Source organism: Lepidochelys olivacea (assembly GCF_965140295.1).
Source record: "Lepidochelys olivacea isolate rLepOli2 genome assembly, chromosome: 5".
NCBI classification, from domain to species: domain Eukaryota; kingdom Metazoa; phylum Chordata; order Testudines; family Cheloniidae; genus Lepidochelys; species Lepidochelys olivacea.
Window position 1 is genome coordinate 120141217 of NC_140415.1, and position 18342 is coordinate 120159558.

Sequence of the window (18342 nt, forward strand, 5' to 3'; positions counted from 1 at the left end):
CCCTAATAAGGCAGGGGTTCTTTGGAAAAGATAATGTGGTCATGTAATTAAAGACTATCATAATGCACATGCACAAGGGGAATGAGTTAAAGTTCCTAATACAGTATAACCTCAGAGTTACAAACTAACCAGTCAACCACACACCTCATTTGGAACCAGAAGTACACAATGAAGCAGCAACAGAGCAAATCATAGAATATGAGGGTTAGAAGGGACCTCAGGAGGTCATCTAGTCCAACCCCTTTCTCAAAGCAGGACCAATCCCCAATTTTTGCCCCAGATCCCTAAATGGCCCCCTCAAGGATTGAACTCACAACCCTGGATTTAGTGGGCCAATGCTCAAACCACTGAGCTATCCCTCCCCCAAAACAGTACAGTACTTTGTTAAACTACTAAAAAATAAAGGGAAAGCAGCATTTTTCTTCTCCATAGTAAAGTTTCAAAGCTGTATTAAGTCAATGTTCAGTTGTAGACTTTCAAAAGAAAAACCATAAAGTTTTGTTCAGAGTTATGAACAACCTCCGTTCCTGAGGTGTTCGTAACTCTGAGGTTCTACTGTAGTCAAAGCAGTACAAAAACTGTGTGTAGACAAGCCTTAAATAAATTATTTGAAGTGCTGTATCCCCTTCCAGTTACGTTACAGACCACTATGACCCAAACCACAAGTATATACTGTTTCCTTAAAGCTAGTAGGAAGCCAGGCAGGAGTGGGTTGGTAGAGGTTCTGAGAAGCCTTAAGGTGAAGGAGAGACAGAGAAGCTTTAGGGATAACACTGCTTTCCTTACTCTACTAAAGCTCATGGTTCAACATGAGAAGAAAGTGACACCATCTACAGTTCTTCAGAATTGTCACTTAACTGCACAATCCACCCGCATTATAAAAGGCAAGTGACATTGTCTAACTTATACCTGGGATAGGACAATTACAAACACTCTGATTTTTATTTATGACAAAATATTAAAGTCCGATTTGTTCTTACTCATCGGATGCTACTGAATAGATGGGGAATTCAAGTTGCACTGAAAATGAATTTTGCAATAATGAAGGAAAACATTTCTAAAAATTAAAAAACAAACAGAGTACAGTACAATACATACCAGAGAGAAACCAATACAAGATAAAATGATTTGTTCTCCCATAGCATCTCCAGCTCTGGTTGGTGCTGACATACTCCTCAGAAGAGTTACACCAGATACTGTAGTAAGGAGAAGTACTGTGGGAAATAACTGTAAATCTCTGATGAAGACCAATGACAAAGTAATAACCATTATATTCAATTAGTCTCTTGGTGTCCTCGGTTAATTTACATTCAGCATGGGAATCACAAGCAATGAATGTAGTACATCGGTATTTTCTTAATACTACAGAACTCTGAAATATGTAGTTTACAGCTTAATCTCAGATACTGGCAAGTACTTTTAAAGTACAAACTTTAAGCTTGAGGTGGGGAACCATGGTTTTACTCATCCAAATTTGAAGAGCACATTTTCATGATTTAAAATATTGTCTTTATTTTAAGGTGTGTGTGAAACATTGTGCTGCTGTGTCGGAAGCCTGCTACTGCACCATTGTACTTGTGCATGAGAAAGGGAAACTTACCAGTCTGGTTTCTTTTATCCAGTCATATGGATCTACCCACCAAACTGTGACAGACTGACAACTCTGGAGACTGCCATCCTCTGTTTATCCACGGACAGTGGCTTCCACACAGCACTCCATCACCATGCCTCACACCTACTATGGAAGGGCCATCTGTAAAGGTGGGGAGGGGTATGCAGGGTAGTACTGCAAGCTCAGGTCTCAATTTCACTTGAAAAATGTTGTGTTTGCATGTGTGTATAAACACACACACACTTATCTTTCAGACAGCTTGTTCCTGTAATGTAATTACATGCTATGTTTCTTTCCTCACTCAATCGTGCACTAACAGACTACCACCAGGTCTGCAAGGGACATAGAATATCAGGGTTGGAAAGGACCTCAGGAGGTCATCTAGTCCATGTAAGGTCTTCATCTCCTCCCCCGGGCCTTGAGGAGGGCCACCACGAGTCAGTCTCCCACTCCCTTCTGCAGGCCTTGAGTCTGAGGGAGATGTGAACTCTCTCACTCCATCTTCCTCTTTGGAACAGAAAAAGCAAACTAAATGCAGATCGAAACTACCACTGTGAACCTACAGACTGCTCCTGTTGCTCCATTAAGGGATCTGCTAACCAGGCAGATGGCCGGTGACCCAGCCCAGGCCTGGCAACAGGATACTTCAGTCTTTATGGCCCATTCTGTCCTTGGTCTTTGTTGAACGTGCAGCAAGGCTTCTATTTGGGGCCAATTGTGCTGGTCCTGACATGGACAAATATTCATGGAACAAAACAGACCAGCAAGCTAATTATATATAGGCTCACAGCAGCCAACAGTCTTTCATAAACCTATAACTACTACGAATTATTTGTACCAATGTGCCAGGTGATATACAAACACAAAAAGAGAGACGGCCCCAGAGCCAAAGACTACAGACCTAGCCAAAAATCTGAACCATCAACCTACAAGTGAAAGTCTCTTTCCAGTCTCATCACCAAACTAAGCAAGCCAGTCATTCCTCATCTGCCAGTTTACATGATCTTAGATCAAACTATGATGAAACACATATATATATATATATATATACACACACACACACACACACAATTATTTACGATATTGGGACCTAAGTGTTCACATGTGACCAACAATTTTGGGTGCTGAAACCTTCAGGTGCTCATCTGCAGACTCCTTCATGCAGCCTGATTATCAGAAAGGGATGAGTTCTCTGAAGATGAGGCACCAAAGGAGGGCACCAAAATGTAGACCAAGATTATTACCTTGACTGTGTTCTGCTGAACTCCTTTGTGTTTGATATCACTTAAGTTCCACAGACAGGATGGGATGACATTCCCTACTTGAACTAGTGGCTCCAAACTATGCAGCTTGTGAGTTGTCATGTCTGCAGACATGGGAGTGAGCATGAGAAGGGGTCTACAGATACCTTTGAATTTGGTATGCATCTCCTTAGGGAGAAAGTAAATACTATGCCAGAATTGAACCCTGAGTAATACCCACTCTTGCCAAATGAGCTGTGGGGTTTCTAGTGGTCAGGACTTCAGTTTGAGGAGGTCTCATGTGAGATGCACTCTCTCCAGCAGCACACGGTCTCTAATCACAATGATGGTGCACTGGTTCAGTACTGATTCACAGGGCAGAGTGCCACCTAAAGAATCACCAGTACTACTTATACAATGACACTTTGCCTAAACACTCTGCTATTGGAAACTATTAAGGAGATTGAAGGCATACTGAAGATACAAATGCTGAAGTTCAGTAAGGGGTAGTCTGTCTTTTTGGGGGAATGAGACCTACACCAAAGGTAGTATTGAGCTGCAAAGAGTCAATCTGCAAAAAATTAAACATTCTATAAATTACACCCTAGGTTGAATTTTCAAGGGGCCACTGAAAATGCACCGAGACTTGTCACCTTTAACTTTCTAGTTCTCAAGCACTGGCAAAATGGTGGAATATCTGAAACCTAAACAGGCAACTGAAATATTTAAATCCAATCAACTGTTCCCACTGAGCTTTTCTCTGAAAAACCATTAAAATGTTTCTACTACTGTTTTCCCATTTTCCTTACAGACATGCCCTACCTGAATTTTGGAGCTTATCTGAAAGTAGTCTTTTAAATACCATGTGTTAAAAGAAAAGCGGTCTTATCCTTGCTTTTATTCATCTTGAAGCATGGTTTTTGTGACATCCCATAGAGCATCCATCATTTGTTCCTGATCATTCAGAATGACTAGCTTGTCTCTCTCACCAACAGAAGTTGGTCCAGTAAGAGATATTACCTCACACACTTTGTGTCTCTGTTTACATAATTACCAAGGTAAGCCACAAGATCACTTGTGTAATAATACCACCGGGTAACCCAAGAAATGCATTTCTAAGAGGGTGTGCATTTCCAGAGCTGTAAATACAAGATTTCAGTCTTAACGCAAAAAAAAAATCTGAATTATGTTCATTTAGAAAGTTCACAAGCAAAGATATTTTCAATTCATTTGCCCTTCTCAGCCAAATGATATTAAAGAAATCAATAGGGTTCACGTTACAGTTTATGCACTCGATTAGTTTTCCATACATGGATAGCAGTCCATACGATCTCTCAATAAAACTGAAAACTTAATGATAGCATTGACAGGGTTTAAATAGCTTCCTCTTAGAAAATAAGCATTCCCCTTACATCTCACCACTTGTGCACCAGATGACAGTTACTCTGTGACAGAGATAATCCCACTGATGTTTCAGTCTGCTTCTGAGTCCGACCCTCTACTGAAATGCCATTGCTGCAGACATCTTATTCCTTCCCCTGCTTCCTTCTTGCCCTCTTCATTAGCCTTCTTCTCCTACTGCATCCAACTCCAGCCCTTCATCCTCACCTACATCTCTGTACTTATTTCTTGCACCCCCTCCCTTACTCTCCTACTCTTGGCTGAGTTTACTGCCCTTACCCTTGGAACTGTTTAGCTCTTGCTCTCTATCATACACTCCTTTGGCTCATCCTGTCAGTGCTTCTTCCAGGAAACTTCACCATTTAAAAAAAATAAATAAATAACCCGACTTCTCAAAATCCTCCCTTACTACTGCTGTGTCTTGCTTTTTACTGTCCTAAGCTCCACTGTCTGAGGAATGCATCTTACTCACTATTAAAGCCCTATGTAACTTACAGCAGTAAATAAATCTACCATTTAATTTCATCAGATTTATAAAACACATATAGGCACTCCCCTCCTAAGCTCTGGGCACTTTCTCCATAAGTTAAAATACACACCTGTCACTGAATGATTAATGAGATCACCAGAACCACTGTCAGTGCAAAATGCAGTAGTTCACCTGCTTAATACAGCCGGTGAAGGTCAGCAGCACTCAATTTCTTAGCATGTACAATGCACCTAGGAGCCATGATGAGGTCAAATTATTAGCTAAAAACCTTCATTGCTACCATCACAAGCAGTTAAAACCATTTTTAATCAGAGGTATTTACAAAGCAGAGTGAATTATTCTATCACTTTAGATCTAAAAGTCATTAAGACTACTGTCACTTTAAAAAAAAAGGCTGCCAAAGGGTAATCAGGATCTGAATTTATAGTGAGACTGCATTATAGTTTGACTTTTTTTTTTTTTTTTTGTAAGTGTTAATCACATTTACATCTGAAATGTTTGTACCTCGTTGCAGGCAGCACCTAAATTACTATAACTAAAAGAAAACGCTGTTTACTTTGTGTATTTGCTGGCACTCTGTGTACTGTCAGTCAATCCCTCACATTTATGTGCGTGTTTCACAAAGCAACAAAGGAGAAATACAATAATCAGTAAAAACAGGCTAAAAATTTTTAAAAAAAACCCTCACGAATGGAGCAATTTCACTGCAATGAAATTGGCTCATTTTTCACAAAACACAAAAAAATAAAGTCTGACCTATGGGAATTTACAGAGAACTTTCATACACAGATTGTTTCAGACACTGAAAGGTAATTTCTGGATAACAGAATTTAGAAACTCATCAGCTGGGAGAGAGATAAATTTACAAGTCTACTTCCCTTACTGTTTTTTTCCAGGCTACAGCTTAGTGTAGCAGTTCTTTTTCTTTTGTGAGGACAGAATAATGGACTTTTAAAAAACAATTGTTCTTCCACAGACACAGTGACAGCTACTGGGCTTTAGACTGTCAACATTTATCAGTGAAAAAGGAAAAGATCCCTCCTATTTGAAATACATATATATTTCTAAGTCTGGGGTTCTCAAACACGGTCACGAGATTATTACAAGGGAGTTGCAAGCTGTCAGCCCCCATGCATGGCGGGGCTCCAGGCTCTCAGTCTCAGTCGGTAGGGCTCTGGGTATGTGCCAGACACTGACAGCCAGTGCAAGCACTCCTGGTGAGGACGCACATCACTGACAGAAGGAGCTAGTGTGGTCATACGAAACTGATTTAGTTACTGCAGTGGCTGCACGTCAACATAACTTAAGTCAACTTTGTTTTATAGTATAGACATGCCCTCAGTCTGCTGTGAAAAGTGATACTGACAAAGTTCTTTTTGCCCCCCCCCCCCCCAGTATTAAACAGTTAACTATTTAAAAAAATAACTTTTCTGGTTATAATAATAATTTGATAAAATGTGTTTTAGTCTTAATTTAAAAGCAGTGAGAAAAGGTAAATTCATTTAAAACTAGAGTTATAAATTCAGCATTTAAAATAGTGTTAAATACAAAAATGTTTTTAACTGATAAGGGGGTCACACTCAGAGGCTTGCTGCGTGAAAAGGATTGTCACCACAAAACATTTGAGAACCACTGTTCTAAGTAATTAAACTGCCTACAGTGGGGCTTCTATTTCTTGTTATACCTCAGTAACGTCAGAAACCCATTTAAACAATGGCAGGGGTTAACAGAAGAAAAATCTGAGTAAGCGTGACATCAAGTAGCTGTCTTCAATTATTTACCCAGACTGTCTTTTGATCATCTTAGAAAGGTGATGATACAGTTAGCATTCTGCAGTTTAGGTACAGAAGAAGCAGGAGAAAAACAAAAAAAACTAGAAAGACATTACTGGATTTGATCTTACTCTTAGGGTATGTGCCTACACTGCAATAAAAGATCTGTCGGCACCAGGTCTCAGAGGCCAGGTCAATTGACTTGGTCTCACAGGGCTCAGGCTGCAGGTCTAAAAACTGCAGCATAGGTATTCAGGCTTGGGCTAGAGCCCGGGTGCTGAAACCTGTTGAGGCAGGGGGAAGATCTCCGAGCCCAGGTGCCAGCCTGAGCCCTAATGTCTACACTGCTATTTTTAGCCCCACAGCCTGAGCCCAAGTCAGCGGAGACTCTGTGCGGGGTGTTTTTCTTTGCAGCTCATACGCTAAAAGACTGAAGATGGTATGTGGGGAAAAATATGGTGATGCACAGGCATCTGGTCTGCTAAACTTGTCAGTTTACACGGACAGCTCAGATCCAGACTTCTTCCTAATGGTTTTCCATGTGCAGTTTTAAGTTATACCAGACTTAAAGACAAATGACATGCCTGGAAAGTAAATATTACATTGGGTTCAAAATCTGATTTAAAAGTGTCTTATTGCTTTATTGGGACTCTTACAGAATTCATGTTTACTTCAATGGCAGTCTGGTTCAATGTTTGTACAGAGGCATTGACACCTTTTTGGAAGAGGTCAAGCTAAACTATGCAGATTAAAATGATGGCAGAATTAAACATGAATTTGTTTTGTGAATTATACAATTTTTCTTTTGTAAAATAAAAAGAGCAACCATCAGAAAATAGATTTTCTGACTTCAGGGTTTTTTGTTTTGTTTTTTTTTAAAAAAACTGAAAGATTCCATGGATATATTTTATACAATGTGAATACAGTATGGCTCTATGAAATTATAACTTCTAAAGGTTTATACACTTCTGAAAGAAAATTTTTAAGTTAAACTATTAGCAATGTTCTGTTTTCTTGGACTTAAAAGTGCATAAATTCAAGGATTTTACACATTTCTCAGACTTTTTTTTTTTTTTTTTTAAACAGTCTTACATACACAAACCACACCAGGTGTTTTGTTTTCAGGATTTCATCATTTAAAACAGTTCAGTGTAAAACTTGTTACATCTTTTTTTCTGGGGAGTCAAGCCAGTAGGATCTGTCAATAAGTCTCTTTGGCAGTCTTAATATCAAAGGTGGTCTCTCTGAATTCTCTACAAATGATGCTCTGGAAGACGGCAACTGACTGGATGATTGAGTTTGTATAGTTTCAACATTTCTCGGCAGAGTTCCCATGTCAGATGCACTACTATCATCTGCCACTGCAAGAGTCTGCTCATTTGATGTTTCCTGAAATTGGCGATCTACCTTTCCAGAGTCATCACCTAAGTCTCCCCTAGTGGTAGTAATACTGGAATCCTTGTCCAACAGTCCACTTTCACCATCTACTGTGTACTCATCCTTACAATCACTTGTTCCCAGGACAGGGGATGGAGTCTCATTTTCTCTCTCATTAAACTGGGTTGTGGTTGTCCAAGAGATACTACTGTCACACTCTGTATTTTCTTGTATTCCAGTCTCCTTATCACTATCACTGTCAATTGTAATCACAACTGGAGAAGAATGTGATGAGTTACTTGTATGATGTCTCCTGTGTTTCTTCTTGTGCTTTTTCTTTTTCTTTTTATGATGTCTGGTTGTGTCACTAGCTTTTCCTTCGTAAATAATCTCTACGCTTGGACTTCTTGTATTTTTTTTCCTCTTTTTATGTCTACTGCCAACGCTTGCTTGGTTGTCTAAAAGGCTGTCCTGATTTTTGTAGCAACCACTGTATTTTGACAAAGACCTCTGGAGGTCACTTCCTTTCCCTTCACAAGGGCTTGTTGCATTCTCCTTGTGTGCATTCTCCAAGTGGCGAGTTTTGTATTTCCTTTTTCCACCAGGCTTTTCACATCGCATTCTATCAGAAGTAGTCCGAGATCTATTACTGGATCGACTCCTTGATCTGCGTCTTTCATAGTAATAATATCGGCTTTCATTGTGACTTCTCTGATTTCGAGTATTTGTCCTTTCAGAAAAAGACTGTATTCTGTACTCTGGACTAGCCGACTGCCTTGAATAATGAGCTCTGGCCTGAGTTCTCCTCCTGTACGATGATTCATAGCCATCTCTGTCCATGTTTCTACTGTAAAAAGTGTATTCCCACTGGTATCTACTTTGGTAATTATCTCTTACATAATAATGATCACTGTCTCTGCTCCTCGATCTTCTTCTGCTATGATCATTACTCCGGGATCTTGATCGGCTTACATCTCTAGATATAGTGCTCTCACTACTTAGAGACACTGTCTGGCTTTTTCTAGATAAACTTATGTCTCGAGGTTTTGACCTCCTTGTGTCTCTTTTGGTCCTATGTCCGCTACTATCTCTGCTTCTTGATAGTCTACTTTTTAACCTTTCTTTGCTGTGATGTTTCCTCCTGGTTCTCTGTCCATGGCTGTCTCTGTTGCCAGAGTGTTGTGAATATGATTCTGAACTCCTTGATCTCCTCCTCCTGGATAATCTGTGGCTGCATGGAGAGCACATCCTATCCCTTCTTGTAGAGGAACTTTGTAATGAGTCCTTTGTAGACAAATCTTTTATTTTAGTTGTATCTTTCTCATTCTTTTTTGACTTCATCTTTTGTGAGGGTGAGGTGCTGCTTTTATGGCTATATTTACCATCCTTAGATATAGGAGAGCATGGCGATGAGCACCCACTAGCATCACTGACGCTAAAAACGTGAAACTGGATAGGCTGTGGTTTCTTCACATCCTCGCTTTTCCCATCATCAACTGACTCCTCAGAGTCTGAGGACAGCTCAACAAGTTCTGGTGTTCTTTCAGCTAATGGCTTAACATACCCAACAATGACGCAGTTGTCTGAAGAAGTATCAGTGTCACCATCTGGGGCTGCATTATCTTGTAACTGCCCTTGCAGTTCAGTTCCATTTCTACTAGGATCTTCATCAGAAGTTTCCGAAGTATCCAAAGGAGAAGCCATGGCAACATGAACCGGCTCTGAGCTAGAATACGATGGCCCTGGAGTTTCATCATCCCAAGGTGCCCGATCAACGCTAGTTGTAGATGCATTATGATCTGGTTCTTGGGAATCTGTCTCATCTGGAGATATTGTAATAACTGATGATTCCGACTGGCTTCCTTCTTCATATGAAGGAGCAGGACAATCATAATTGGCATGCTGATCGTATGCCTCTATGTTAAAAGGACATCGGGCAAAGCTGATGAATTCATGTAAAAAGTGGTTAGTACGATGGAGCAAAAAAGGCTTTAAGTCATCAGAAAAGGCCTGACTCTCCAAATCATATCTAGTCACATTACTCATGATGATATGCTGTACAATATTGACTAGAGACCCATGGGCACCAAACAGGACTGTTAGCTCACGCTTCAGCCACGGAACTAATCTGTGAAGACAAGCGGGGTTCATGCGGAAAAACTCAGCTGAAATGTCTCTATAACGACCACCATCTTGAATATTTCTAACACGCACACCAGAACGATACAGAGCTCTTCGGAAATTAATTATATCTTGTTCTTGAATTTGCCGCAGTGATCTACCCTCTGCACTAGCTTGTCTCCTTGATGCAAGCCGTCTAATCATCTGATGAATTCCTCCATCTCTTTGCCCCACTGGTTGACCAGATAATCCTTCAAATAATATCCCATTATCTGGAGGTGACAGCGTTCTTCGAGAAGAGGAACTCCTTCGAGGATAAGCTGATGTATGACGTTCCCTTGTTAACGTAGTACGGTAACGAAATCTCCGCCCATCAGGACTAGCAAAAGAGCCATTTTGCAAAGGCCTGAGTACATACTCCTTGAAATCATCTTCAGCTCTCACTGTATGGAAGATAGAATGGAAAGGCTGTTTGCAGAGTGGACATTCAGCTTTGTTTTTTGACCATTCCTGTACACAACGAAAGCAGAACCTATGCAAGCAACGATCTAAGTAGGCCACATTGTCAAATCTGTCCAAGCAGATTGGACATTTAGAGTCTGGAGATGTATCTGTTGGCATTGTCTGATGCAGCTTGCTTGTGCCAGCTTTAGGTGAAAAGCTGCTATCCACCGTAAACTCCTCAGTTGTTGATGTCATGTTCTACAAAAGAAAAATGAGGCAAATATCAATAAAAGCTTTGCTAAACTTTTCCTGATCAAAAAAAGCGATATGAAAGTGAACCAAACAAACAACTAAGCTTGTAACAGTTTTTTCTGAGAGTCGAAAATTAAGAATGAACAGCAGCAAGCGCTGCTAACCCATTAGGCCAGAAGAAATTGACATGTAACTGCTTAAGTTATTAAGCTCCCCCTGCAGTCTCTCCCCCCAGAAATTTAGGAAATATTGGTGGTTAAATAACACCCTAATGCAAACAGAGCAAAGGAACAACTGGAAAGATATATGGAACCAGATGCTCATGTTACGTAAACCAGGGATTCTTCATTGAAGTGGAACTACCCTGATTTACACCATCTGAGAATCTAGCCTGTTAGGCAGAGAATTGCCCAAAAGTCTTTATTTTTAAGCGTAGCTCACCATCTGTGTCCCAAAACATTTTAGATCAATACACAAGAGAAAGTTGGTTTACTATCGTTCAGTCTGTTAGGTGGATTACCAAAATATACATTTTGGTTATTCATCTCTAAGCTTTGATGAGCCACAATTTCCAGTAACTGGAAAAATGTAAATCACTGATGTTTGAGTTACTCCCATTCTTTAACTTCTCCTGTCTTCATTTTAGTGTTTGTTCTTCCCACCTTGTAAGCGTCTATTTTTTATTTTCCATATTTTTTCCAGGAGCCTCTGCAAGGTCAGCAGCCAGTTTCCCTCTCCAGTCCTTCCACCTATAAAGCAACTTCTGGGATTGATGCAGACAAAGTCAATTTTCTTTTGCATAATGCTGCTATGGGAAATTGACTAGGATTGAATTCTCCCCTAGTCAGTTTTACTCACAGCCAGTATTGCTTTGCTCAAGCACTACTTTGTTGGCCAATTGTTCACAGGCCAAGGTGCACCTGAATGAATGGGACAAGTGGTGGGAAAGTATGGAGATGCATTTAGGTTTGTGATTGGCCACCAATCATTCTAAGATGCCTCAAATTCTTCTACGGATAGCCAGGGGAGATCACTGTTTCAGCAACACTTCTGCACTTGATTTTTACATCATGTGACACAATTCAGCAGATAACTACTTCTGTTGACATCAACATATATTTATTTTTGGCAATTACTTTTAAATAGGTACATTAAATAGGTTTCAGAGTAGCAGCTGTATTAGTCTGTATTCGCAAAAAGGAGTACTTGTGGCACCTTCGAGACTAACAAATTTATTTGAACATAAGCTCACGAAAGCTGTGACTTACCAACTATTAAGTGTACACATAGCAAATTTGTTTAAAGTAACAAAGAACTTAAGAGCTCTTGCCTTTAAAAAAGCCCTGTGTTGGTGTTTTTGAGGGTTTTTGTTTTTTTTTTTAAGACCCACTTAAGGGTTGCAGGCATCCTAGAACAATCTTTGCCAACACTGTGACATCACCAGCCAAGCAGACAATTTCATACATAAGCTCTAGAAATTCTGAGATGCTGCCACCCTCCCGAACTTCCTGTTTTGGGTACAGGCTTTTATTTTTAAAATTATTATTATAACATTTTAGTGCAAAGGGTAAATAATTATAGTTGTTTATCTTTTCTATACTAGGTAGGTTTCATCAGCTGGCTAGTTCCACAAAAGATCAAGATGTTTTTCATAGTTGTTAGACTTCATATAATGGTGTATTTTTTGTATTTTTTAAAAAGTGGTTAATTCTCTAGTGTCTGATCAAGCTGATTATCCTATTAATTCTACTATTATTTTTGGTCTCTGTACTACCACCAGTAATTGTGATCTAACGGAAGTGTATTATTTATGTAGCTAATACTACACACACAAAAAATGTTAAAATAATTTTAAGGTTGCAAAGTCAAGCACTCAAAAGTTAGGAAATGCCTGAATTAATGTAGCCCCTTTTTGCACATGCATTTTGATACAGTCTTTAATTACCAGTCCAAATTCCCCATCCCCTCCAACCAACTTCTGGATCCTCATTTGATCTCAGTCTAAATTGCCTTGTCTCACACCAACTCCTTGTTCCAATTTCCTTTCCTAGTCTGTTTCAATCTACACCCTGGCTGCTTGCCCAGACAGTTCCCATCCACCCCACCGCCCTCAACCCCATACCCTACCTCAGTTGCCACCCTTCCCCAAACAGTCCGCTTGCCTAAACAGTGCCAGCCTCCCACTCACCACACGCCGAGGCTCCTTAACCCAATCTACACCTCCTCCCTAGGGTTGCCAACTGTCTAATCACACAAACCCAAACACCTCTGCCCCACCCCCTGATCTTTCCCCAAGGCCATGCCCCTGTCCCGCCTCTTCTCCAAGGCCTCACTCCACTACCTCTTCTTCCCCCATCCTCATTCACTTTCACCAGGATGGGGCAGGAGGTTGGGGTGCAGGCTCTGGGCTGGGAGGTAGGGCCAAGGGGTTTGGAGTGTGGGAGGGGGCTCTGGGCTAAGCCTGGGGCAGGGGTTTGGGTGCAGGAGAGGGTGAGGGCTCCGGGCGGGTGGCACTTACCTCAGTTGGCTCCTGGAAGCAGTGGCATGTCTGGCGGCAGCTCTGCACTCTGCCCCTGCCTGAAGGCACCGCCTCCGCAGCTCCCATTTGCCATGGTTCCCCGTTCACAGCCAATGGGAGGCGCAGAGTCGGTGCTCGGGGTGGGGGCAGCACATGGAGACCCCTTGGCCACGCCTCCACCTAAGAGCCGCAATATGCTGCCCTCTTCCAGGACTGGCGCGGAGCCAGGGCAGGTAGGAAGCCTGCCTTAGCCCCGCTGCACTGCCAGACTTTTAACCGTCTAAAATCTCCCGGATTGGCTTCAGTGGTCTCCAGGAGATCGAGCCCAATTCCAGGAGACTCCTGGCCAAACCGGGAGGGGCTTGGCAACCCTACTCCTCTCTGCCCACTCAGGTCTGGTTCTTCAAACCGATCACATTTGAGTCAAGCTGCTCTTCCTCCAAATTCCTAGACACAAGCAGGGGGAGCACTGACAGCACAGGAGATACAGTCTCCCAGCTCTCAGTGCCTGGTGCTGCAACAGCCAGCAGTAGCAATTGCAAGTGAAGTCCTACTCAGCCCCTGTGGCCCTGACTGCAGTATGTGTATTCCAAACAATCTTCAGCTTCAGTATTTAGTTGCCAAACTCATAAGTCTCTACTGATCATGTGTGAACAGAGATTTTTCAAGGGCTTATAACTTGTCCATATTTGAGCCTTCCCATTCTCTCCCCAGAAACAGGTCCACACCTAAAACCAGGGCAATCCCCTTGCCAAATTGCAAAGAATGGAGGCACTAGAGCTTCTCAACAAAATAGAAAGATTTTTATTAATGTAGGCAAAATAAGTCTTCCCTAATCTTGTTCTCAAAAACAGCTGAACCATTATTTGCTGAAATTATTTCAGCCCAAATAATTGACATTTGGCAATGTGATAAGCGGGGAAAAAAAATTTAAAAAAAAAAAAATGATGCATCAGGCACCCATAATTATAGATGGTTCTACCAGCTACACCTGTAATATAACTGGACAAGAACTCAGTTAACAACTCAATTGATACATGAGACGACATATAATCCAGATTATTTATCCACAGCCGTACAGACTCAGCAATGCTCAGAGTAAACTGTAGTGTCTGTCTGTCACTAATTCAGCAAATATGATTACAGGACCAAGGCAGCAGAACTCAGGGCTTTGGAGCTGTGCTCTGGCTCCGCTCCAGCTCCAGGCTCCACTCCAAAGCCCTGGCAGAACTGTTAAGTATGAAGATACCACTGTAATAGTTGGTTTTCTGACCATAACTTTAATATGTTATGTGCAGCAATTTGTATACAATTCAGCTGTTGCAAACATGTGAACAGATGTACTATAAAAACATTAAGAATTGATACTTTTTTTTTAACAAGACAAGCTGAGAACCAAAGTGTATACAAAGCTGTGTGCACCAACTTCATTTCTGAACATTGAAGTATCTCTCCCAGCCTGAGAATTTCAAATTCAAAGTATTTCTATTTTGACTATCATTATATTCGTTGATATATATATTTATATCATTAATCGTTATATTAAGGACTAGAGTGTGGCCTGCTAAATTTTCAGGCTTTAAGCGAATGAGAGATATGAAATCCTGGGCAACTGACTTGATAAGTCTCACTGTGGTCATGTACAGTTGGGCTTGGTGTTTCTATTTAGAACTGTTATTTGACCCGTTTTGAAAACGGAAAGCGATGAGCACTCTATTGCTCTCCATAGGAAGCCTACTTGAGGACAGCTGGTAACTACCCCTGTATGTTACTGTCAAACTCTCCATATAGCCCTAATGGGAACAGTTCGACTCATCTGGCATACTGGCTCAGCCTCCCAACAAGGCACTGAGTGGCACGGGCTGCAAAGTGCCTGTAAGTTCACTCTCCCTCTACACACAGATCTACCACAAATCAGGCAGAATCCAGCTGGGCCAGGAGTGCGGGGCAGGGCTGCCAAAGTACTCTCTGCTCAGTCTCCCTAGCTCCTGCTGACCCGAACTCCTGCCCCAACTCTCGTCCCTGCAAGAGTTTAGGGAATGGGGGGGGGGGGCGCTCACGAGCTGGGGGGAGGGGCTACTGACAACTCACCTGCGGAAGCACAAGGCACCCACCACTCCGTTACTGGCTCTTTACCTGCACCTGGCAGGAAGGTAAAAAAATCTGACCCATATGGGGCGGAGCGGAGTATTTCCTGAACCAGGCTAAAGAACAGATTCCCGACAGGGCTGGGCACGACACCGCCTCTGCCCAGGAGCCCTCCCGCCTCACAGACCTGCCCGCCCGGCCCTGACTCTCCACGGACCCGCTGCTCTCAGTCCCAACCCCGGACTCCGCCATTTCCCGCCCAGCCCCGGCGCGAGCAGAAGGAAGGGGGGCCTCCCCCGGCAAGGGCGCGGCCCGCTCCCGCGTCCAGCCTCCCTCCCGCCCGGCCCGCTCACTCACAGCGGCGCCGCCGTCCGGTGCCGGCGCTTCGCCCTCCTCGCGGGGCTGCCCCGTGTCCGCCGCTTTGAGTCTCTGGCGGCGGCGGCAGCGGGCGGGGCCCGGGCCGGGGCCCGCGCGCGGCTCTTCCCCCCCGTGACGAAGGCGGCGGCGGCGCCCCCGCTCTGTGAGGTAATTCAGTGGGTCACCCATGAAAGCCGCCTGCCGGCGGCCGGGCCCGGAGAGCGACCAGCTACACACCGAGACGGCCGGGCCGCAGGCCAGACAGACACCCCGCAAGGGCTGCTGGGATCGGAAAAGACTTGGTCGGAGCTCCACGGCTTACAACAACGCCCCCTCCGCAGCCTGCAAGTGGGCGGGACGCCGGCCACGTGACCGCTCCGGGCCGCCATCTTGGCTGCGGGCGGCTTCGCCCGGAGATGCTTCACAACCCGCTCATGCCGCTCGCTTTGCGCAGGGTTGGCGCTTCCAGGCCCCAACCAAAGATGGCGGCTCGGAGCGCGCGCCCGTCTCGCTCTGTCTCCATGGTGATCTCCCCTTGCCGTGCCCCACGCACGCGCCGCTCCCAGCCCGCACCATGGCGGCGCTGGGCCGCAGCGCCCGGGACTGGCTTTACTCGCTGGTAGGTGCCCGCGCCGTCCCCCGGCCCAGCGCACGGAGCCGGCCGACCCCACCTTGCGGGGGCGGGGGGGGGGACGCGCCTGCACCACCCCCTCCCCGGCGCGGAGCGAGCCCGGCCCGGGCTGGTGGGAGAGTGCAGCAAAGCCTCCGCTCTCGGCTCCGTGCGGTCCCTGGCCGCTGGCTGGGGGAACGGGGCGCAGCCCTGCGTGGGGAGCAGGTACCGCACGGACGGTTCTGCCCTTCCAGCTGCCCTTGGAGGCCCGCCTCCTACGGGACAACCCCGGGGCGGCGTTACGCTCTGCACCGGGCACTGAACCTAATTCCATCAAGCCGTCGGTTCCAGGGCCTAGGAAGCCAGAGATCCTGCCTTCCTTTGAAGCACTGAATGCCAGGGCTCAGAGCCAGAAAAGACCATGCTAACGCAGGCAGGTACTATACCAATCCTGTCCCCGCCATTACCCTATATAATCAGTATTTCATTAGTGTCTGGCTGGACACCTCAAACTTTTAGGCCAGGGATGGTAAGTGATGACCATTTTGCAAATAGTTTAAATATCAGACCAATATTCAATGCAGGTAAACATTTTTATTGGTAATGCACCATACCTACCTTTCCAAACATTATATATTTTCTTCTAACAGATTCTTCTCACCATTGTATTACTTTCATGGGGATATGTTATTTATGCAACAAGAATAGCGGCTCGGTGGCAACTTGAGAAGGACTACCCCGATCAAATGTTGAATTTTTAAAGGAAACATGAGATTGACTGCAGCTGGATTTTCAAACCTGAAGACATGTAAAACCAAATTTGAGGACAGAAAAGATTTCCAGATTACCAGTTTAAGTTATGACCTGACCACAAAAGTTTAACAATGGCAGAAGGCTTCAAGAAAAAAAAATCAAGCTTTCTGCACAATTAAAAGGATCAACAGAAATACAGGCAATGCATGTTGTGTGACACTGAGTTTTCTTAACAAATATAGAAAATGAGCACTAGACTAAGAAGCAGCCAAGGAAGAACTGTACAGCAAGTGTATGTTCAGTTTGTTTGCAGAATGTCTTCTTTTACAGACAATGTCTTTGCTAAAGATTTTGTAATGTCTAAAATATGGTACACATGTTTATGTCCAGCAGTATGGCAGTAAGTAACATTATTTAAGGGTGATTCAACATTTTCCTTCAGTTCATATTAGTAGTATTTGGTCCTCAAAATAGTTTTATTCAGCCATTGTCAGTAACAACTTATACATAGCAACTCTTTCCTATTAAATTTGATTGTGGTAAAGTTTTTCATTGATGGATTAAGCAAGTGTAACTGTAGCAGCCTCAACCGAGTTGTGTTTAGAGGTCCGCAGATGTGTCTGGCATCTTGGCTATGTCTAGTAAAGTGCTAGTCACATACGTTACAGTGACATAACTCATACTATCTTCTAGTGATATGGTGTGCTGACCTTCAGGAATAGTCAGGTCCAGGGTGGTTGACGAATTCTGGAATACTGCTAGTCAATAAAGTGGATTGAGTATTTGAAATAGGGTTAGTTCCTGACAGGAACAAGTATTCATAGAAATGTGAGTACGAATCACTATTTGTCACAGTTCGTTTCTGTTTACTCATCTTATTTTGCTGTTGATTCATACAATTAAAGCTATCATGTTTTACCAAACCCTTCTCATACAATTCTTTTTTGCAACATGATCTGTAAGATTTTGTAGTTTATAAACATTACAATATTGCTTGAGTGTTCATAGTTCAGGTAGGACTTCCACAATGAATGAAACAAAGAGGCTATGTAAAATAATCTTAATAAAATTATTTCTCAGTAATATCTGACTTAAAAGTAGGACAGTTACTTTCCAAAATCCTTTCTAAATTTTACTGCACTTGTGCATTACCTGCTGAGCTGATATGTTTTTTTGCCGTGTCTTCCTGTTTGGTTAAATACAATTACATGAGTAGAGATACATAATTGGTTGCTACAATGGATAAAATACAGATAATCTGTTGCCTATTAAGACAAAAAGATTGTATTACTACTAGTACATTGGA

The 18342-nt window shown here is 43.1% G+C and overlaps 2 protein-coding genes across 2 annotated transcripts; one reads left to right on the plus strand and one right to left on the minus strand.

Moving 5' to 3' along the window:
* Nucleotides 1-6494: 6494 nt before the first annotated feature.
* On the minus strand, nucleotides 6495-15862 carry TOPORS (TOP1 binding arginine/serine rich protein, E3 ubiquitin ligase; the record flags this gene model as incomplete). Its single annotated transcript, XM_084628909.1, has 2 exons — nucleotides 6495-10716; nucleotides 15674-15862. The coding sequence occupies 2 exons, from the start codon at nucleotides 15860-15862 to the stop codon at nucleotides 7678-7680; spliced, it is 3228 nt and encodes a 1075-aa protein (XP_084485035.1). The 3' UTR covers nucleotides 6495-7677.
* Nucleotides 15861-17959, plus strand: SMIM27 (small integral membrane protein 27; the record flags this gene model as incomplete). Its single annotated transcript, XM_084628910.1, has 2 exons — nucleotides 15861-16292; nucleotides 16934-17959. 2 exons carry the CDS (start codon nucleotides 15861-15863, stop codon nucleotides 17042-17044), a joined length of 543 nt encoding a protein of 180 aa, XP_084485036.1. The 3' UTR covers nucleotides 17045-17959.
* Between the last annotated feature and the right edge of the window lie 383 nt (nucleotides 17960-18342).